Genomic DNA, 22,542 nt, shown 5'->3' with positions numbered 1-22,542 from the left:
CCGCAAGAGAGGACGATGCGCTGAAGAATCGGACGAAGTGCCAACCAATGACGTGTCGGGCAACGGAATGTCAATTCGCGTTGTAATAATTGTCTAGATCGGAGTAGAGTTTTAGTTTGTGTGTGTAGGAATAACTACGATAATGAGAAAGACATAAAGCGAAACAAAGTGCAGAGTCAAGCGCGAAGGATTCATTGGGAGTTCGAGAGTTCGACGGAAGTCCGAAGGTTCGTCGGGAATGTTGCCGGAACTAGCCGAGAATGAGTAGGGAGCTTGCCGAAGGGTTTTTTTGGAAGCTCACCGAAAGATCGGAGCTTGCCGAAGAAGCTCGTTGGAACTCGCCAAGATCAAATCGTGAAGTTTAAGAGCTTGCCGGGAGTCCGTAGAATGGTTTCCGAGAGTTTATCGGAGGACCGCCGAAAGTTCGTCGGAAGCTCGCCGAAAGAAGTCTTGACTTATGGACTTTGTAATAGCTTATAAAATGTCTTTAAATTCGTATTTAGTATGTTAATTAGGGTTAGGATTTGGTATTAATCCTATAACCCAAGTAGGGGCCAATTGGGCCCAAGTTCGGACTAGTTTGGGCCAAGATTGAAGCCCAACTAGTGGGCTGAAAACACTGTAGGTGGTGGCACCGCCTGGGCTGGGCGGTGGCACCGCCCAGCACTGTCAGGGTCAGAAACTGACAGGCGGTGGCACCGCCAACATCGAGAACCCAACGAGAATTCAAATTTGGAGCCCAAATTTGAATCCTCTTGAGGCCTATAAATACCCCTCAAATCTCAACTGAGAGAACAACCTTTTGAGTAGCTAGAAGTTGAGAAAAGCCTTAGGAAAAGTCTTGTTTTCAATAGCTTGAGTGTTCACCTCCTTTCTATTCATTGAAATCTTTGTAAAAGGGTGAACCACTTGTAAGAGGTTGTAAGAGGGGTGTAAGAAGGAGGTTGATCTTCGCCTAGTAAAGGAAGATCATTAGTGGATGCCGGTGGCCTCGACGGAAGAGAAATCGGAAGAGTGGATGTAGGTCACGATTGACCGAACCACTATAAACTACCGTCTTCTCTGGTTTGTATTTACTTATTGTCATTTATATTACTGCAAACCATTTGCACTTTGATGCTCTACTTCTTTGTCTCCTTCTTATGTATTCCTTCAAGTTAAAACGCAATCGAAACGGTTTCAAACGAAACATTGCATTTATCGTACGAAGTTTCCGAAAGTGTTTAAATCGTCGAAAGTTTATCATACTTTACCGTTGCACTAATTCACCCCCCCCCCCTCCTCTTAGTGCTGCTCCGATCCTAACAATTGGTATCAGAGCCCGGTATTTCTAATTTCGGATTTACACCCGAGAGAAATGGCTCTTCATGGCTTTCAAGAAGGCTTATCGGTTTTACTCCACCGTTGTTTAACGGATTGGACTACACTTGTTGGAAAACTCGAATGAGAGTTTTCTTGATTTCTATGAATTTGGATTTATGGAATATCGTTGAGAACAGTTTTCAACTTCCCTCTAAACCGATGAACGAATGGTCGGATTTGGAGAAGAAGTATTTTTCTTTAAACGCAAAGGCTATGAATGCCTTATTTTGCGCTTTGGACAAAAATGAGTTCAATCGGATTTCTACGTGTGAAACGACTTTTGATATTTGGCGAACACTTGAAATCACACACGAGGGAACTAGTAGAGTCAAAGACTCGAAAGTTAACATTTTAATGCATGATTTCGAGCTTTTTCAAATGAAGCCGAGCGAAACCATTGTTGACATGTACACCCGTTTTACGGATGTCGTCAATGGTTTACAAACTCTTGGCAAATGTTTCTCGAATTTTGAATTTGTTAGTAAAGTTTTACGATCGCTTTCTAAAGTTTGGGAATCAAAAGTTACGGCAATACGAGAAACAAAAGATTTAAATATTTTTCCACTTGAAGAACTTATCGGCTCATTGATGACATGTGAAATGGTGCGCAATGCACATGATGAACACAATGAACACTTGAACCACCTTCCAAAGAATAGGAAAGATTTGGAACTCCGGACAAATGAATACCACTTGAGCGATGACTCAAGTGATGAGGACAATGATGAACTTGAACTTCGAACACTAACTCTTAATAAGTTCATTAAACAAAAATCTAAAATGAACAATGATCTTGAATGGAGGAAGAGGCCAAAGAAAAGGAAGGCACCCAAGGATGAATCAAGAACTTCCAAAGATGAAACGGCGAATTGAGCTTTGATGGGCTTCGACTACAAGGTAAGTAACTCAACTCTCTTGAATTATTTTGAAATTACTTGAAGTTTTTCATGAGTGCTTAATTTAGATAGTAGGAATAGGAAATAAAAATTATTTTTCAAAAATTATATCATGTTTTTCTTTTTAGCATCTTTTGAAAAATTAAAAACTTTGATCATGAAATGTATATTGCTAAGGTTTCATGCATGTTATGTTTTTGAAATGTTAAATGATGTATACAATATTAGGGATGATAATTATATGATATGTGATAATGCTTAGGATTAATCCATACATGTGTATCTTGATGATTTTATGACATACATGAGTTTTTGATGTAAATGTTGATTTGAAACTCTCATTTTAGATTAACATATTTTTAGACTAATCGTTTTTATGACATATTAAGATAACATAGTGCATGTACATCTATGATGAATTTCTTGATAGTCTTTTGATGATAGATGTGATATCATGATGTGTTTGGTCTTAACGGCTTCATGACGAAACTTATGTTTTGATGATGATACATGTTTTCACAAAAGACTTAAATACTCTCACATGAAATTAATTGTATGAAATGGAAATGAATTTTCTATCCCATTGAAATTAATGAATTTATTTTACTAATTTTGTGAATCTCGAAATTGATTTTGATGACTTGATTATGAATTTCAAGTTAACGATTTGATTTAAATGAGTTTTATCTAAATCATAATCTTGATCTTGCAAAATTGGAATCACAAATAATGTCTTTTAGTATTCATGAATTGATACTCACAATATGAAAGTATTGTTATTAATGACTTGAATTTGATTGAAACATTGCATGCTTAAATTAATCATTCTCCTATGTTTCAAAAATTCTTTAAATGACTTATGTGATGATTGAAAATTAATTTACTTTATGATAAATCTATGTATACCATTTTGAATCTCTTGAAAGTAATATTGAGATTTTGATGATTTGGACGATTTGAATTTGAATGAGTTTTTTTTTCAAAATCATGATCTTGATTCCGTGATATTTAAAAATTAAGATTTATTATGAATCAAGATTTTTTCATTAATCGATCTCCCAAGATTTTCTTTTGATTATTTATGAGTAGGTTTTTCAAAAAGAAATTATGCATTTTGGCATTCACATATTCTAATCTTTCATGATATGATTTTTATGCAATTCCTTGTATTCATGAAATGTTTATCACATCACCCAACTACTTTCTTCTTGATATTCCTTATGTGGTGATATAAAATTATGCATGAAATACTCTTGATATTATTTTGATACATACAAATGAAGAGTTATGATCATGAATGGTCGGATGAAATTTGACAAGTTAATACCATCATGATTTGAAACATTTATGATTTGAAATTATGCACGCAATTATTTTTTATTGTGATGATATATGCATATAATGTGTATCATAAATGCTCTAAATGATGAATGCATGGTATAATGATCAAAATATTGATAAATGCTATGATTTATTACCAAAATAATGTATCATGTATGATATGCTCATAATGTTGATTGATTTATTCAATATCGTGCATGAATGAAATATAAGGTTTTTGAAATAGTGCATATTTCAATTTGATAATATAATGATGCACAAATGAAATTGATACTTACCTTTGTCATAATTGATGTAAAGGGTCTTCCCTTTTTTTGACAATGACAAAGGGGGAGATAGCTAGCTTGCACAAGTCAAGAAGATGCAAAAACTTGATTGCTAGCTTGCCTATCTTAAGTAGCAAAGATTGCTAACTTGCTTATTTCAAGAAGCAAAAGTTGTCTTCTTGAACATCACTATCTTGCCTATCTCAAGAAGCAAGACTTGCAACCTACACATTACAATAGGAAGCAAGAATCGATAGCTTACACACTCCAACAAGAAAGCTATCTTCTATTTGCTTTGGAAATTTATGCTAGCTTCTATGTTGCAAAACTTGCTCACTTTTTCAAACACTTTGCTAGCTTGCACTTTGTAAAGGAAGCGAAAATAGTACTTCTCAAAAGAGAAGAAAGAACTTACTATCTTGAAACATCACAAAAGTTTGCTACCTTTCATGATATAAAATTTGCTATATCAAACATCATAAATATTGTTACTTGCAAAGAAAAGCAAAGTGTAATCTTGCACAAAAATTCAAGTGTTGAATTGCCATGCTTTTGTGCCTATATGTTGTGATGAAAATCTAGCTTCATGTTGTAAAAACTTGCATATCTTTTAAAATAGCTAGAGCTATTTCTCCTTTTTGTTGATGACATAGGAGGAGAAGTATATTGATGACTTCATGCATTGAATTAAATATTTTATATATATTTGCATGATGGTTTAAATGTTTTTCATAACATGTGATGAATGTTACTTGGATTTGAGATAATCCAAGTGTTCTATCAATGGCATATTGATATGGGGGGTTTGTTTAAACTCCGGGGAGTTAAGGTTAACTCCGTTAGTCATCAATTAGTTGTCATCATAAAAAAGGGGGAGATTGTTGAATCTCAGATTTTGATGATGAAACTAATTGATTGTGTTTAGATGTTTAACTGCATTTTGAGTAATGCAGGTCTACTCGATCAGGATTAGACAGTTGACGCAGGAGGAATTGACATTGCGCCGGAGGAGATCACATCAGGATATTGGATGGCAGAAGGCTTCGGACGTCGGCCATCGGGCCAAGGAGAGCGGAATTGCGCCAAGGATATCGGGATTGCGGAGGTCAATTGCCGATTGGGCAACAAGCTGCAAGAGAGGACGATGCGTTGAAGAATCGGACGAAGTGCGAACCAATGACGTGTCGGGCAACGGAATGTCAATTCACGTTGTAATAATTGTCTAGATCGGAGTAGAGTTTTAGTTTGTGTATGCAGGAATAACTACGATAATGAGAAAGACATAAAGCGAAACAAAGTGCAGAGTCAAGCGCGAAGGATTCATTGGGAGTTCGAGAGTTCGACGGAAGTCCGAAGGTTCGTCGGGAATGCTGCCGGAACTAGCCGAGAATGAGTAGGGAGCTTGCCGAAGGGTTTTTTTGGAAGCTCACTGAAAGGTTCGTGGGAAGTTTGCGGAGCTCGCCGAGAAAGATCGGAGTTTGCCGAAGAAGCTCATTGGAACTCGCCAAGATCAAATCGTGAAGTTTAAGAGCTTGCCGGGAGTCCGCAGAATGGTTTCCGAGAGTTTATCGGAAGACCGCCGAAAGTTCGTCGGAAGCTCGCCGAAAGAAGTCTTGACTTATGGACTTTGTAATAGCTTATAAAATATCTTTAAATTCGTATTTAGCATATTAATTAAGGTTAGGATTAGGTATTAATCCTATAACCCAAGTAGGGGCCAATTGGGCCCGAGTTCGGACTAGTTTGGGCCAAGATTGAAGCCCAACTAGTAAGCTGAAAATACTGTAGGCGGTGGCACCGCCTGGGCTGGGCAGTGGCACCGCCCAGTGCCCGAGAGCTGGGCGGTAGCACCGCCTGGGCTGGGCGGTGGCACTGCCCAGCACTGTTAGGGTCAGAAATTAACAAGTGGTGGCACCACCACTGACAGGCGGTGGCACCGCCAGCATCGGAAACCCAACGAGAATTCAAATTTGGAGCCTAAATTTGAATCCTCTTGAGGCCTATAAATACCCCTCAAATCTCAGCTGAGAGAACAACCTTTTGAGTAGCTAGAAGTTGAGAAAAGCCTTAGGAAAAGTCTTGTTTTCAATAGCTTGAGTGTTCACCTCCTTTCTATTCATTGAAATCTTTGTAAAAGGGTGAACCACTTGTAAGAGGTTGTAAGAGGGGTGTAAGAAGGAGGTTGATCTTCGCCTAGTAAAGGAAGATCATTAGTGGATGCCGGTGGTCTCGACGGAAGAGGAATCGGAAGAGTGGATGTAGGTCACGATTGACCGAACCACTATAAACTACCGTCTTCTCTGGTTTGCATTTACTTATTGTCATTTATATTACTGCAAACCATTTGCACTTTGATGCTCTACTTCTTTGTCTCCTTACGTATTCCTTCAAGTTAAAACGCAATCGAAACGGTTTCAAATGAAACGTTGCATTTATCGTACAAAGTTTCCGAAAGTGTTTAAATCGTCGAAAGTGTATCATACTTTACCGTTGTACTAATTCACCCCCCCCCCTCTTAGTGCCGCTCCTATCCTAACAATTATTTCTTAACTTCATTTATATACACTTAAAGATATTAATAACCTAAGACCATACATGAATTAATAACATGTCTCTTTTCACCAATAACACAAGAACATGAAGTGACTCGTATATATAAATATATATAATACGAAGGATAAATCTATGTTTCATTATAATATTTGATTATAGGATTATTGCAAACTCAAGATTCATATTAGTTTTATAGAAATCATGCTATACAAGTTCATAACCAATTAAATTACAAATATACTGAATTTAACATTACCAAAATAAATAATATTTAATAATTTTAGATAAATTAACTAAATTTATAGAATGGTTAGAATATAACATACATCCACAATATCTATTATATGAATCGTTTCTAGGTTTAGATGATAAGTATCTACTATTATCATTTTCACTTTAAGATAATTCCCTATAATGATGATTCTTTCATGCTATTTTAGTTTTTGATTTAAAATAGTTTTCTACATATTATTATTGGTAACATAAGCTACAGCGTTAGAATTAATTCATATAATTTAGCTTATACCTTTTCTTTTTGGCCAAATCTTATAGTCCTATTCATATAATATTTTTTACTAGAGAAATAATATTTTAATGTGAATATTTTTTTATGAGTCTATATAGTATTTATAAGCTAAGTTGATTTATTTGATAAATTATGTTTCAAATTTTTATTATTACCCTTTCCTCCTCGAGTGGTACTCAAAATATTAAAAATCTTTTCTATTTTAATCTTAATTATTTTTAAATATATATTGGTCAATTCATTTAAATTTTACTTATCTATTTATCTTATAATGAGACCAAATAAAGAAGGAAGAGAATTAAAAATAAATTATGCTTGAAGAACTCAACTAAATTTATACCCAATATTTTTAAGTTTTATATTTTTGTTAGTAATAACGATAATATATCATAGAATTTCACTAATATTGTAATGTTGAGTTATAGTCGGTTTTTCCATTAAGGTATCAATTATTGATTTACCAATAACTTTAATTCAATTATTTAATTTCTCAATATATTAATTATATTTTATAATAAAATCTAAATATTATTAGTAATTATTAAAATTGAACCTTTTAGACCCTTTTCAAAGTTATTTAATAATTATTAAACTTTGTGATCCTTTCAACAAATAAATTTAACATCTAACTCTTAATACTCAAGCCATTTATAATAATTTAATCTAAAAAAATTAACATTTATAAGAATACAATGAAGTAAGTATCATTGTAACAAAATAATATAATATTAATATTTTAAGTTTTTTAGAAAATATTAAACTATTAATATCGTCTTTATTTTATTTTTGGATGAAATATTGATATATCTAGTATTCACACAAGATTTTATCATTATGAATGACTGATATCATCAGTATGGAATAGAGTTGCTATAATTAGATATACAATCATAAACTAAAAGGATATGTAGTATCATCCTGCATCATCACATATTATTTAAAGTATATTTTTATTTGAGATTATCTAAATCTCTTATTTATGTGTATGAATATTATATTTTTAATATTATTTAAGACAAATTTTCTTAATATAATTTTATAAATTTATTAATCCAAGCTACTTTAGGGATTAGAAGATCGAAATAATAATATAAAATATAATTTAAAATATTTTATAAATGATAAAATATTTATCATAATTTACATCCCATAAGTTTATCATCTTATGATGCTTTGGCAACTACTAGACAAATAAACCATAAGAATATAAGTTATAAATAATATTGATCAAATTTTTTAAATCTAGTTTATATAAAAATATTTAATAAAATAATAATAATAATTATGTATTAATCATCATAAAAAAAAATTATATGATAACTATAATCATGATAAAACATAATTCATATCTTTATGTAAAAAATAAATATTATTTTATAATTTTAAAATATATACATGTGAATAACTATATAAATATCTAAAAATCATAATTAAAATTTAATTATCATACATAAAATTTTTACCAATATAAGAAAACTATAACATAAAGCGATTATGACAGTGTTAGCAGACAGTCCGGTGGGTAATTCTGGAAGCCAATTGTGAACCAGCGGTGGCAGCAGTAGCAGCCACTGGGAAGAAGCATATGATGGTATCAATAATAGCGTCGGAGTCCAACTAAGGCCATTGCGGAAGAAACTACTACACCTGCTATTGTCGCCGTCGCCGCCTTCAGAATCGCGGAAGAAAGGCAATGGTGACAACTCGAGGCGCACAGGAAGCAGAGGTGGCGACGATCTTTTGCGTTTCTTTATTTATATATATATATATATATATATATATATATAGGGAGACAGAGAAGAAAGAAGAAGAAGAAGAAGAAGAGAAGCATAGGAAGAAAGAAAAGGATTAAAAAAAGAGAGACAAAATGCAACACTATTTGGAACTAAATCTGTCGACTATAATATATGGGGATTGAAGACACAATTCGAAAGCCTAAACAACGTTTGCTTCCAAAAAGATATTAAAAATAAGCGTAACAACATCTATCCATTAATGAAGGTAGCTTTATGTGCCTCTATATGTTTCTATTCTTATCGTTTTTGCTGATTTTAATCGTAAATCTCCCTTCCAAAAGAGCCCCAGCAAATAAATAACACATGAAAATTACAAGACAAGTTATATAAATTTAGTCCATCAAGTTCACATACATTGCAGATTTACATGTGAGGAAACCCAATATAACATACATCAAACACCAATTTCTAGTTCAAAGCAGCACTATTGACATACTTCAGCTACGGTAGATAAAACAGTCCATGTAAACCAAGCATCACATCCTATCAGGTGCAAGCAGTGCAACTATGCGCTTCAATTCCTCAATGTAATAGTCATGAAGCGGAGCTCGATGACTCCAACAGTGAGATTTTTTGCCTTTTGTTAGCAAATGTGGCCCTCGGCAGAAAGTCCACTTGTGAATTGATTCTCTCGAGTATGGACTTCAGAGCCTGGTGAACAGAAGCCACAAAATGATGCCTGTCGATGTTTCTGGAGTTTTTTGCAGATCTCATCACAAACACGTTTTTGATTCGACCACCTAAAGTTGAAATCTCGGCTCTAATAGTTTGAAGATGCAAGCTGTGAAGTGTTTGTCTTAGATCTGCAAGGATCCATGGCCGGTCCTCACAACATAGACATGCTTTGACCATAAAACCGCTGGTGCTCATTGCATCTCCTTGAACTTCAACCCTCACCTCATCAGTATCAGATGGAATGGTGTAGCCTTTGCTGATTTCTACAGCATTCCTCTTGAGTTTCTTTACATGACCAATGACTTCGGCCAACAAGGCAGCTTTGTCCAACTGCAAGAAGTAACCACTACCTTTTAATAAAATATGTCTTAAAATGTAGCCAATATTACTAACCAATTTATTGATCAATCAAAAAAACAACAATTTATCGATATATTAATAATTCCACTGGTTTCTTCAATGAAAAGATTTTGCACTCATAGACATGCTTTGTCAAGAGAATAGTTGGTTCTTAAAGTGCAAGATGACATAGAATCTTAAGCTGTTGATGGATTAGGTATCCAATGATAATATTGAAATAGGTCTTCAAAAAATTAGATGTAAAAGTCATAATAGATAGATAAGTATTCTAGAAAAAAATATAAAATATTAAGTTCTATAATCCTCATCATATATAAAGTAAACATCTTCCATGTATCAGATGTTAAAAACTATCTGATTAATCTTGGAAAGGTAGATGACTAAGGAACGCCCTTACCATTTTCTGGATCATAGTCAACAGAGGACTCAATTGAAGAAACAGAATAGGACAGAGAGCATAAACAAAACCCAGGAAAGCAAAAAAAACTACGACTTTAGATAAAGGTAGCTAGGATCATGAACAACAAAATACAAAACTGAACTCCAATTTTAAATTCATGATGGAAATTCAACAAACCATGCAACAAGAAAAGAATATTACAGTTTGAAGAATTAGAACAAAGGGCATGAGTGAAAGCAACAGGGAATAAAGATTGTAGCTCTTGATAAGCGTAGATGCTATCTAGGACCATAAAAATAAAAATACAATAAAGAGGAGTCCCATCTATCGAGAAAATGCATGTCTCACGACAAAAAATCTTTATGATCAATGATCTTGACATCAACTGTCAACATCTTCTACTACTAAATACTAATTCTCAAAACTCACTGGGAGTGTGAATTAATTAAACAGCACATGAACCTCAAGAAATAGTGCACACTCAAAATAGTGGTTGAATGGAGTAGAGTAAGATCCAAACCTATCAAAAGCCGAAAAAGGTGAACATTAACTCGCTCATCCTAATATTCGAAAACCAAGGATTTACTTGGGGAATGCCTCCTTGTTGATTGGGCCTTGTCGTGCGACACGATAATGTCAACAACAAAGTTTCATGAAAGCAAGGAAAAATTAGAAGAACAATGAGTGTTAGGCTTGCGTATGTTGGGTAGGTTGATCCTTAGTAAACACTGGTGATTTGAGAAATAACATAAGATGGGCTTTTTTTTCTTCATAGAATCTCAGAATAGGTGCTTTACATAGATACTCTTTGAAACTGATAAGTTCAGTGAATAGCTCCAGAGTAGTTTCTCTCTATTTGACTTTCACTTCCTACTGTTCGAATTTTCTCAAACACCCAACCATATCAGACTAAACAAAACCAAGAATCTAACCTATGCCAATGAAGCAAAGAGGCACACCTATAACTACAACACAATTTTTAGAGGCAGGAGAGGTTTATATACAACATTGGCAAATTGAAAGGGACAAATAAAAGAAAATTAAAATTTCACCTCCAAATCATAGAGATGCCAATAACCTCAACCATGTCAAAGACTGGTCAAGTTCACAGGGTTCACATAAACAGAAGAACAAATCAAGGTTTTAAATCAAGTTGTGAAGTGGTGTTGCAAGAACCTCCACAGCACAAGGCAAGCAGGCACCGAAGCAAACAAAGAAGAACAAAGAGAAAGCGACCACCAACCTTGTCGGCGCAGGGGACCATGCTCCTCAGCACGGCAAGGTGGCCATTTATCCTCTCCCTCCGCCGCCTCTCGGCCTCGCAGTGGCTCTTCATCGCCATCGCCGTTTTGGCGTCCAGAGCCCCTCCGCCGTCGAGCCTCGAAGGCGCCCCCACAAGCTTACTCCTTTCCTGATCCAACACCACCGAGGACGACGACCCATCCGATCCAGAACTGAACCCCAGACCATTAGGAAACCCTCTAAAGAACCCCGGATCCCCATCTGGAAGAGAACCCATAGCTGGAACAACAACAGCGGCAACCACGCGGGAAACAAAGACAGATCCAAACGCAAGAACTCGAACAAGAAGAAGAAGAAGAAGAAGAAGAAGAAGAAGAAGAAGAAGAAGAAGAAGAAGAAGAAGAAGAAGAAGAAGAGGAGGAAAGAAGGGAAGGCGACTTAAAAATCCAAGCCTTGTCCTGCTGGAACACAAGAACCGGGAGGGCGGTTCGGCGGGCAGGACCAGAGGGGGAGCCTCAGCCGCCGCAGCTTCCTCACCTCGCCCTCTACCTGCTCTCCAACGACGGATCCAGTAACTCGTCTTCTTATAACCCACTCGATCGCTTCCATCACGAGAGAAAACGGGAAAATTGGAGGCAGAGACTAACAGGCGGCGGGTTTCATCTTCGGACTCCTATTGAAATCGATCATTTCTCCTTCTTTCTCGTCCGATCTCAAGCTGTGTAGCTCGGAATCGTAGGAAGGGCGAGACCTTCTTATCGCCGGCGAGAAACGGAAACCGCAAGAGGCAAATGAGAGAAAAGCAGCATTTGCTATAGTTTAATGGGACGACGTGATCTCAAGGAGCATGAGAACGCAGCAGTCATGTGCTTTAGTTTAATGTCGGGCTGCTACTAATTGGATCCGCTTTTATATTTCACCATGGAATACTTTCCAATCAAATTCTACTTATAAGAATGTCATGGACTCTATATATCAAATTTTCTCACTCCAATCCAAGCTTTATTATTATTATTATTATTATTATTATTATTATTATTATTATTATTATTATTATTATTATTATTATTATTATTATTGGGCCTAATGGGTTGAACAAGTCAACCGGTTTGGTCAACGATCGCCACCCATCAAGCAACACATTGATTGATCAATTGTTCTTCGCTGGAAGTCTGGTGTGGCCACATTAACCATGTTTAGCATCCAAATTGTTGTCTCTGTTCCCACCAATTTGATAACATAAAGTAATGATATGCTCCACTATGATCTCCCCCCTAAAGAACAATGAGCAAAGTGGATGCCTCATCTTTAAGTATAGACTTGTTGGTTTGGTGCATCAACTTTTTATATCAATATTTCTTTAATCTGCAACTTCCACCCATCTTTAGGGTTGTAGATAAGGTTTAACACTTGTGTTTAATTAAGATATGTGATTAAGGATTGGGTATGTGGCATAGGCATTCATTATATTGCATTGCCCTAGTGAGATGCTGACGTGGAGAAGATGATAATGGACATTTAGACGGTGTGTCGCTTCCAGCTTGACACTAAGTTGAATGACCTGTCGTCCTACATGTCATTGGATAGCCACTTGTGATAACATCAAAAAGTGTGGACGTGTTGGAGAATCAAAATCACCCTTGATAGACATACATTTAGATAACATGAAACATAATAACAGAGAGCCTTCTTCTCCATGTTTTCTTATTCCCTTTGTGACCCCCCAAACAGAGAACAGAAACTAGTAGTAGTAACACCCACCCAACCACTCCATGGACGGAAAGGCAAAACACAGCTCCTCCCCTACTGGCCCAAGGCGAAGGCCTCGACAGGGAAGGTCTTGGTGACGCCTGCGAGGCTCTTGAAGTGGATCTTCCCGGTGGCCGGGTCCTCGTTCATGGTGATCTCGTGGACGGGAGGCCACAGCAGCAGCTCCTTCGCCTTCACCCCCTTCAGCTTCCTGATACGGCCCTTCTCCACGTAGCCGTGGATCAGCTTGTCGTAGCTCACGAGCTTGCTCACCATCTTGAAGTTGTGCTCCACCTTGCTCTTCTGCACGATCCACATGTAGCCGGTGGCACTCACGAAGCCCACCTCGACGACGTCGGCCAGCGGGAGGAGGCCCAGGGGAAGGCCGAACTCCTCCAGGAGGGACAGCGCCTGCTTCATGCCCTCCTCGTGGCCCTCCTTCACGACGCCGCCTTCCTTCTCGGCCATGGCTTCACGGTGGTCGATGCAGGTTGCTTTGAAGGTGATACAACCCCCAAGCGTATATAAGGAGGGAGAAGTGAGAGAGAAGACGAATGACTGTGTCATTGGGCTCATCGGCAAGGATTGGAATCCAGCATCGTGTGATCCCCAAACGGCGCATATGAAATGCACAACGCGACATGCAAACGAAGGCCGGCGAATGCGAACTCCACGAGGATATATATATACACACACACACAAAGCTATAATTTCAATGTGATGTTTGACATTATGATGTAACAAATATACAATCATCTGATAGACTAATAATGATATTATATTTTTAGATAAAAACAACTCCGTATAATAACAAATGGTTTTTTCAACGCTATCAAATATTGCAAAGATAGTAATAACAAATGAGATCTACAGTTTCTAAGTAGTGTAGTTAAGAAGAAGAAGAAGAAGAAGAAGAAGAAGAAGAAGAAGAAGAAACATATATAAGATAATTAAACTTTCTAAATTATCTTTCTTTCTCTTTTGATTTGTTTCTATAGTCGCATACATCAACGTTGACTCTGATGTTAGTATCAATTAATTATGTGTCTGCCAAATATATCAAATCACAAAATAGATGATCATACATAATAGTATAGCTTGATTGGGGTATACATATCCATCAAATCTCTCGTACGCTTGTGATTATGTCGAGATAGCTCATGCAAAATCCGATCCGATTCAAAATCTCTGATCTGATGACACTTCGATTGGAATCTTTGTCCTGATTTAATTGCATCAAATCGGTAATTGCCTGATTAACCTCTATCATACAACAAATCACGGCATTCTACTCCCTCTCTCTTTCCTGCATATATACATTGCCTGCTTGCGTGGTTTGTTGCAGTCGTCGCAGTTTGTCCTTGTGCGAGTGTAGTGCTTCTTCTGTACGCGCATGGCTCGTCTCTTGTTTCTCGTAGCGATTCTGGCGGCTGCCATGCTGAGGGCGTCGTCGGACACGCACACGGACTGCGGGATAGCGCAGACGGCGTTCGGTGAATGCGTGCCGTACGTGACCGGAAAAGACCCGTCGCTCTCGGACCAGTGTTGCAGCGGCGTCAAGAGCATCAAGGAGCTGACACCCACGGTGGAGGACCGCCGGGCGATCTGTGCATGCCTCGTCCAAGAACTCAAAGATGCCGGAGGTTCTGTCGACTCGTCAAAGGCCAAAGGCCTTGCGGGGGGTTGTGGCGTCTCCACCAACGTCATCCCCACCAGCCTCAGCTTTGACTGCTCCAAGTAAGAACCCGTTTCTCTGTTTCTCTCCGTTGCATGCTCGATTACTGTTATTCCATGCAAGCAAATGATTAAGTAGTTGTTGTAAATTTACATTTAGTCTCGTGTTTGAGAAAGATTAAGCAATTGCATATTTTCTGAAAATCATAATTTTGTCTAAGAGAAACATCATATACAGACAGGCAAAAGTTTTATATTGACTTTGAATTGATATATTATTGTTGTGTTTTTCGCAGGATTGCATGACTTGGACAGTACGTGTAGGAGACCGAGAGATGGAAGAGATATTTATATGCATGTCTCTTTGTGTTGGGAAATATATCGAATAATAGTGAATCAACTTGGCTGAACTTTATTTTCGTTTTGCACAGGAAATTTACTTTACTTCTACCAAATATGCACTGAGACAAGAATGTTCAAATGTTGATCTAATCTATCATCCACCAATCTACAATTAAAACAACAATATTTCCGAAAGCAATTATTTGGAAAATTTGGAAGGCTCTCACCTCAATTCAGAAGCTTTGTGATACATACTCTTAATAAACTTGGAAAGAGTAATACTATCAATTTTGTTGGTTTTATAATAAGCATAGCAATCTTGAAATAGATTTGGTTAAATTGATAATCAATCTTCAAACATTATTAATTTTGTTTGATGGAAAACACCTTTCATCAATTGAAAGAGTTCAGACACATATGCTCTGAACTCTCTACAGATTCAGCATACTAACTGCCAAAAGAGCTTGCTCTTCTTCTTCTTCTTCTTCTTCAAGTGTCATAGTAAACTTCTTGCGACTCCCTAATCAATCTTGCTTGCACATTGCATTGTTGGGATAAACAGATTCGTAGTTTGCCAAATGTCAGGCTGACTGAGATTAGAATTAGTCTTTGCTTCATCATTTGAACTGGAGTAACTTATAGTTTTCTTGAGAAACAAAAGTTCTTCTCTCATTTTGCACCACTTCCTATCCAAGAAACTGAACTCATCAACAAGCATATGAATGAGTTCATCCACATGAAGACCTAAAGTACCTCATGAGCTCTTGCCATATATATAATGTGAGATCACTCACATTTCTATGTAGCTTGTGTTTGTTGAAATGCATGCCTTTTAATCCTTTTGGACAGAGTGGTTCTTAGGTTCGTATAGTTTCTTTCCTTGATCTGCAAGTTCTTGTCCCTGTGGCTGTAGCACAATTACTTTTTCTTCTACAACACTATTTATAGGGAGTTGATTTTACATCGAATCGATAAGCATTTCATTATGTTGAGAAACTAAAGCTAAACATAGCCGAAATATTGTCGAGCTTTGCTACGGAAGCAAATGTTTCTTCCAAATCAACATCATTACATTTCTGAATCGAGCCATCAGACCTCTTGTGGATCCATTTCAGCTCCACAAGTTTTTCTCTCCTCTTCGAAACATCGTGCCACCGCAATCATTTCGTAGCTTCTTCAAAGGACTTTGATGTCTCATAGATTCATTTGATGATCTCCATTTTCATGGAGGGGTTTTGGAGGAAGAGGAGCTTGGGAGAGTTGGAACCTGATGAAGCCTAGTGTTGCTCAGTTTTAATTGCGAAAGAGCTGGAATCATTATCGTCTTCATCAACATGTTAAATTAGAGCAATCAATTACTCATCATCTTCTTCGTTAGAACTTGATAGTGCTGCATCACAGCTAATCAGCAACTTCTTAGTGAGACGATCATAAGACATGGAGTCTTTAATTTATGTATTGCACTCTACTGTCGTTTTGTTATAAGCAACATAGCCAAAGACTTCAAAATGAGTTGCCTTTGTCTTCCACACAGACACTGCTTCAAATGGAGTTTGATGATGCAATGTCGATGTATATGCTCAAGTACGAATTGCTTGAGAACACTTTTAAATATCTTTACCAAGCCAATGCTTTCTCTCAGATTAAAGCATGCTGAGAAGTGCATTTTGGATGCCAATCTTGACAAGAAAATTCTTCTTAGACAAATCACCATGATTCACCTACAACATCTTCATAACAAGTCCTCTTTTCTTCTCATCTGACTTCTCCTCCCATATCATTCTGCCATAGCCATCAATAAAGATAGATAATAAAATAGCTATCGTTACCAATTTATGCACATATTGGCCAAGAAAAACCTGTTATAGCCAAACTCCAAAGAATTTTCTCAAATCATATGTTTGCTATGTTAAATCCTCCCTATATTCTATGATATATATGCATTTTTTTTTTCTTTTTTTGCAACTTCCATCAATTTTTCAAGAAATAATCTTTCAAGGTATCACAATCTCCCATGAACGCACCTTCAAACTCGTGAGGATTACATAGAATTATATTTTCTTAATTATTTTTCAAGACTGAATTAATTGAGATAAGATCTTATTACATAGGAGGACTCTAATACACTTTTTTTCTTGAAAAATAAGATATGGGTTATATGGAATACAAATTTTGTTTTCCTACCCTTGAATGAGCATTAGATCTACTCTTTTTCCGTGAGTTTCCGAAATTATATAGAATTTTATTCAGCCATATTTGATGATTCTATAGGATTCTATTTGTTTGTTTGAAGTACATCAATTAAGATAGGGATTTCTTAAGTAAGTTTTCTAAATTAGAATTGTTATAGGAATATTCTTTCTTGCAGAGTAGGATATATACTTAGAAAAAGATATCTTATGTAATTGTAAAAGAGGTCACATTGGACAAATATTTTTGTTTTCCATTCCTTCTGTGAGTGCTAAATCTTTTTAATTTAGAGTTTGGATATTCTTAGATAAGTTTCTTTCTTACAAAACTATATATATATATATATATATATATATATATGTGTGTGTGTGTGTAATTCTATAATAAGATATTTTTACATAATTAGACTGTCAAACAGGTCACAGTCAACAATTTTTTTTGTTTTTGTTTTTCCTTACATGTTAGATTGATGTTAGGATTTCTCATTAGCTGACTTTTATTCATCATTTTCATCCTGAATTTAGCCCCAATAAAGCTAAGTTTGAGATTGATTTCTAACTTTATTTTTGTATCATCAGACAATTGACTGAGTTTGACTTGAGATTACACAAACATAAGCCTAATTCTCAATGAGCTATATATGTGTCATAATTAAATAATTTTATCAAACTAAAACTGCTTGATGGTAAATTAGACCACATCATAAATAAATCCATAGTACTGAAGTTAAGCTTAAATTTTACATTTAGAAAATTTCTATACTTCATACTTCACATTCAAAATAAATAATAATTATATACATGCTATAATCTAATCAAACTGTATTATCAATTTTGATTTTTTCATGAACTCATACTCATTCATCAATAGCCCTAAAGAGGTACACCATAGATTCAACAATATGATATGATCTGTTCAATAACATATAATCATTTAATGTAAATTGAATTTGTATGTGTTATAAAATGCCTTGATCAATGTATGGTTTAAATTACAAAATGTAGACCCTAACATATTAATAGTGGTTATTAATGGTGTGGCTCATTTATCAACCATAGTAAACATAGGTTTTCGACGAATCAAAACTACATGAATAATCATTTAAATTGAAAGTCAGATCTACATTTTCTTTCCTAATCTTGATAATTTTTTCACAAGCTTCCATTGTTCTTCAAACTTTTGTGAGAGCATGAAAAATAGAAAAGTAATGTAAATTTGCTTGGTTCCTTCATACTTGTAGCTTAATACCATCTCCTTCGTTAGTGGATCTCCATGAACAAATTACCTTACTTTTAGCCAATAATAATCTCAAGATCAATGATCTATCTAAAAACCGATGAAACATTCTCATTGGTTTTATGCATTAGTTAATTAAGGATAAATTTTTTTTTTTATTGAGATACCTTGCTTGTCAATTACGGAAATATCTCAAATTTAGAACGACTAGCAATGCGATTCTTGCATGCGAAGCAATTGCATATGCATATGTTCTAGATTGATTATTTTTGTGAAGCGGCTCGATTGTCAAAAAATTCGGTATCGTAGAATTGTATCGGTCGAAATCGCAATCATGTTAAGCAATGTTTCTAGCATGTGGGAGCTCAAAAACAAATCCAACCTAATTTTAGAATCACAACATGCTACATGCTAGTAGTATCTAGATTTAAATGTTCCTTAAAGTATGTTGTCAAAGTTGTTTTCTACAAGTAGCACCAGATGATCCTTCATCAACAAGGCATTTTGTACACATTAATGATGCTAATATAAGGTGACAACAATGACACAGCTGTTTTGCAAGCTAATTCTAATGAAGACTATATGTATGATGGCAGTCATTTATAAGATTGTCATCCTTACGTAAACTTAGGCTTGTAATTATAAACATAATAAAATTGTTCTACGCAATGCACTTTAAATTCACAATCATACACTTCAATCACTCCAACATCTTCTAGGAAAGGATTCCTAAAGAAAGGAGCACAGACTTCCACGTGATGCCATTAGCAAAGAGAATCAACAGCTAAGGAACATCACATACTTGATGATCTTAGCTTCATCCTCACACCAAATGATAGATGATCAAGATATGTACATTATCAGCTCTGAACCGTGTACGTTGGCCAAAAGATGCGATAATGATTTGAGTAAAAGCTGTGGTTAGGGCAAGGAATAATGTGGTGATGATGTCGTGCAAGCTGTAAAAGCTTTCGTTCGTTCGTTCGTTCGTCTCTTCCTTTTAGACTATGCTGTCTACGTATCAAAGTGTTCCACTGAAGGTGAGTCTACATGAGACAAGACACAGTAGGAAATGAAGGGGAAGGGAGAAGGGACAGAGCACAGAAATGTAGGCGAAGAAGAAGGGAAGTCACAGACTAGTAGCTCGTGTAACCTCACCCTTCTCTTATTTCCCCCCTCTTTCTGTCTCTCTCTCTCTCTCTTCCTTCGAGGCTGAGGAGTTGAAAGCCTCCTCCATTTTACATGCTCCCATGCATGTCTTTGCCACCGGCATGCAGGCCCTCGTAAATGTTGAGCCACTGATAATTTTACTGCTAGAAATGCTGTCACTACCAGCTGATGGCATGTATTCATTCTCTTGAGCAAGAAAGGGACCAGTGATTACACATGGAAGTAGGAGCCACATCAAGTTATCTCATCTCTCTCACTCTCGACATCACAAGAATTCTTTGAACGCCTCCGTGTTTGACCGGGAGATGGTGAGGGAAAGATAGCGTAAGAATCCCTTCGACGAGACAATGACGTGCTTTGTTTATTACTGCAAATAACGTAAGAGCTTTTTCTTCTTCTTCTCGGCTGTGGTTGGATTTGAGGCGGCCTCGAAGTGAGGGCTGCGGTGGAGTGCTGCTACGGGATCCTTGCACGTGCAAACCCACACAGACTTCGAGGATCAATCCGCCTCTGTTCTGTTGGCCACGCTGCAGCACGTGCCGCCACAATTCTCTCCGTTCTTCTTCTTGACTGTGCTTTAGGTTTCCTGAACGCCTTCTTGAGACAGAAAGTAACAGGACAAGTAGGTCCTGGAAATCATGTTACTGTAAAATGTGTATGAGAACTCATAAATCAAGAATTATGAGACTGATATATGTTATTGAATGGTATCTGAGGTCTCCATGAATCCATTTCTTGAGAGGGGAGAACTAAAATAAGGTGGAAATGTCAGATCTGCATGAGGGAAAAGGCTATGGTGCATAAAATAGGCCTCATATGGGGTGGGGTTGGGGGAACAGAAGGTGAATGAAGAATAGAAGAGGAATATGGAATGAGAGAGAGACCTCATCTCTTTGATATCTATCTCTACTGGTTATTGGCGGTCTGCATGCATGTTTCCTCATTCACTGTGAGACTCTTCCCAAGCAGGTCTCCTCTTCAAAAGACAACTCCCCTTCTTCACGTAGGACTCTCCATATGATCCAAAACCCATGCACTCTCACTGTCACCCTAACCCTAGCTCGACCAGTATATTATTTACCGCAACCTGCATCATATTATATTTGCTATGGTTGCTTGCTGTGAGTGTGTCCTACGCTTACCACCCTCTCCCTTAAAGCCCATCTCCTGGAAGAACAAGTTGCCTCTTGGCTTACCTTACTGTCCCTTGCTGCTGGTGTTCGGAGCAGATCAAGAAGCCCGGTTCTCTGAAGGTGTGTCTCTTTTTCTGTGTTCTTCTGTGTACAGTCCATGCTAAGATATGAACCATGAGAGATGTCTGCTTTGCTTTAGCAAGTATGATGCCGAGCAACGGGCAGCTATCGATCCCTCCGGGCTTCCGGTTTCACCCTACAGATGAGGAGCTGCTGTATTATTACTTGAGGAAGAAGGTGGCATATGAAGCTATTGATCTTGATGTCATAAGAGATGTCGACATCAACAAGCTCGAGCCATGGGACCTCAAAGGTTTAGTCGAATGAGCTTCATCTCCCTTTGCTTCTCTCTGTGATATGATCCATGAGCTTCTTGAAACGGTATTAAAAGAGATGCCTCATCATAGTCTTCATAGATTTCCTTTGATTCATTGCAGAGAAGTGCAGAATTGGGTCTGGGCCTCAAAATGAGTGGTACTTCTTCAGCCACAAAGACAAGAAGTACCCGACCGGGACTCGAACCAACCGAGCAACAACCGCAGGATTCTGGAAGGCCACCGGGAGAGACAAAGCTATCCACCTTATCAGCTCCAAGAGGATTGGCATGAGGAAAACCCTAGTGTTCTACACCGGGAGAGCCCCCCATGGGCAGAAGACCGATTGGATCATGCATGAGTATCGCCTGGAAGACAAAAACCCAGACATCCAGGTACCATGTGACCGATCAAGCCTGACAAGTTCCAATCTCTGAATCTAACCAAGAGAGATGTTTTCTGTCGATGTAGGAAGATGGATGGGTTGTGTGCAGAGTCTTCAAGAAGAAGAACTACCAAAGGGGCATTCCTCCAGAAGCAGTCATGGAAGAAGAGCAGTTCAGTCCTTGGAAGGCAAGTGGATCTGTTCCAGCAGATCAGAAGCAAAGCATCCAAACCCCATACGACCTCTCATTCAATGCCTCCATGCATCTCCCTCAGCTTTTGAGCTCCGAGGCCACAATCTCACCCTTTGTGCCACCACTCTCCATCAACTCTCTGGACCTCGAGTGCTCTCAGAACCTCATGAAACTGACAACAGGAGGAGGAGCTCTTCTTCCACAGGATAGGTTTCCTGGGGACTGGTCAATCTTGGACAAGCTTCTGGCTTCTCATCAAGACCTAGACCAGCTGTTTCAGAGCAAGTGCAATCCACCTTCTCAGCTCCTGGACATGGCGACATCGGTCCATAGGAATCCTTTCCAGTATCTTGGCTGTGAAGCTGATCTACTGAAGTTCTCTAACTAAGATTGCGATGGATTTCTGCAAATGTTTGGAGGTTTGTGGTTTCAGATGTATATAGATTTAGCAGTGTTTGGACATTGGACGATGATAATTTCATGTTTGCCTTTGCCCTGAGTGGTGCAATTGTCTACTTCATGCAGATGCATATCCAGTGTTTGTTCCAGAGAAATGGCAAACCCTAGTTTCTCTTGGAAATGCTTTTGCTCCCTGAGAGCATGCTGAAATCAATTAGATCATTGTGGCTCAAATAGATTGCCGTCCTGCACATGATACCATTTAAAGTGCCGAGTTAGG

At 37.3% G+C, this 22,542-nt stretch overlaps 4 protein-coding genes across 5 annotated transcripts; 2 read left to right on the top strand and 2 right to left on the bottom strand.

The window, feature by feature from the left end:
• Window positions 1–9,044: 9,044 nt before the first annotated feature.
• LOC135606168 (transcription factor bHLH30-like) lies at window positions 9,045–12,278 on the bottom strand. Its single transcript, XM_065097008.1, has 2 exons — window positions 11,419–12,278; window positions 9,045–9,745 (listed from the first exon to the last, which is right to left on the bottom strand). Exons 1-2 carry the CDS (start codon window positions 11,692–11,694, stop codon window positions 9,275–9,277), a joined length of 747 nt encoding a protein of 248 aa, XP_064953080.1. The 5' UTR covers window positions 11,695–12,278; the 3' UTR covers window positions 9,045–9,274.
• Window positions 12,279–13,107: 829 nt separating this feature from the next.
• On the bottom strand, window positions 13,108–13,641 carry LOC135605054 (uncharacterized). Its single transcript, XM_065094744.1, has one exon. It carries the CDS (start codon window positions 13,632–13,634, stop codon window positions 13,221–13,223), a length of 414 nt encoding a protein of 137 aa, XP_064950816.1. The 5' UTR covers window positions 13,635–13,641; the 3' UTR covers window positions 13,108–13,220.
• A 918-nt stretch (window positions 13,642–14,559) lies between these two features.
• Window positions 14,560–15,146, top strand: LOC135604863 (non-specific lipid-transfer protein 1-like). Its single transcript, XM_065094518.1, has 2 exons — window positions 14,560–14,903; window positions 15,137–15,146. Exons 1-2 carry the CDS (start codon window positions 14,560–14,562, stop codon window positions 15,144–15,146), a joined length of 354 nt encoding a protein of 117 aa, XP_064950590.1.
• Window positions 15,147–20,629: 5,483 nt separating this feature from the next.
• LOC135584502 (NAC domain-containing protein 76-like) lies at window positions 20,630–22,542 on the top strand. 2 transcript variants are annotated; one of them, XM_065094742.1, is made up of 4 exons: window positions 20,630–21,031; window positions 21,111–21,284; window positions 21,409–21,680; window positions 21,757–22,542. In XM_065094742.1, the coding sequence occupies exons 1-4, from the start codon at window positions 20,887–20,889 to the stop codon at window positions 22,249–22,251; spliced, it is 1,086 nt and encodes a 361-aa protein (XP_064950814.1). In that variant the 5' UTR covers window positions 20,630–20,886; the 3' UTR covers window positions 22,252–22,542. The 2 variants fall into 2 exon arrangements, with proteins under 2 accessions (XP_064950814.1, XP_064950815.1); XM_065094743.1 differs by having other exon boundaries at window positions 20,924–21,031; window positions 21,115–21,284; window positions 21,757–22,541.

Source organism: Musa acuminata, chromosome BXJ2-2 (genome assembly GCF_036884655.1).
Source record: "Musa acuminata AAA Group cultivar baxijiao chromosome BXJ2-2, Cavendish_Baxijiao_AAA, whole genome shotgun sequence".
In the NCBI taxonomy this organism is placed as follows: domain Eukaryota; kingdom Viridiplantae; phylum Streptophyta; class Magnoliopsida; order Zingiberales; family Musaceae; genus Musa; species Musa acuminata.
Note: the sequence above shows the minus strand (reverse complement) of the source record. Positions and strands in the feature narration are given on the sequence as shown.

Excerpts from the sequence above, each read along its gene's own strand:
- LOC135605054 (XM_065094744.1), bottom strand. The coding sequence starts at position 13,634 with ATGGCCGAGAAGGAAGGCGGCGTCGTGAAGGAGGGCCACGAGGAGGGC.
- LOC135606168 (XM_065097008.1), bottom strand. The coding sequence starts at position 11,694 with ATGGGTTCTCTTCCAGATGGGGATCCGGGGTTCTTTAGAGGGTTTCCT. Across the intron at positions 9,746-11,418 it reads TGGTCCCCTGCGCCGACAAG|TTGGACAAAGCTGCCTTGTT; the intron begins GTTGGTGGTCGC and ends TACTTCTTGCAG.
- LOC135584502 (XM_065094742.1), top strand. The coding sequence starts at position 20,887 with ATGGTTGCTTGCTGTGAGTGTGTCCTACGCTTACCACCCTCTCCCTTA. Across the intron at positions 21,032-21,110 it reads AGAAGCCCGGTTCTCTGAAG|CAAGTATGATGCCGAGCAAC; the intron begins GTGTGTCTCTTT and ends GCTTTGCTTTAG. Across the intron at positions 21,681-21,756 it reads ACAAAAACCCAGACATCCAG|GAAGATGGATGGGTTGTGTG; the intron begins GTACCATGTGAC and ends CTGTCGATGTAG.
- LOC135604863 (XM_065094518.1), top strand. The coding sequence starts at position 14,560 with ATGGCTCGTCTCTTGTTTCTCGTAGCGATTCTGGCGGCTGCCATGCTG.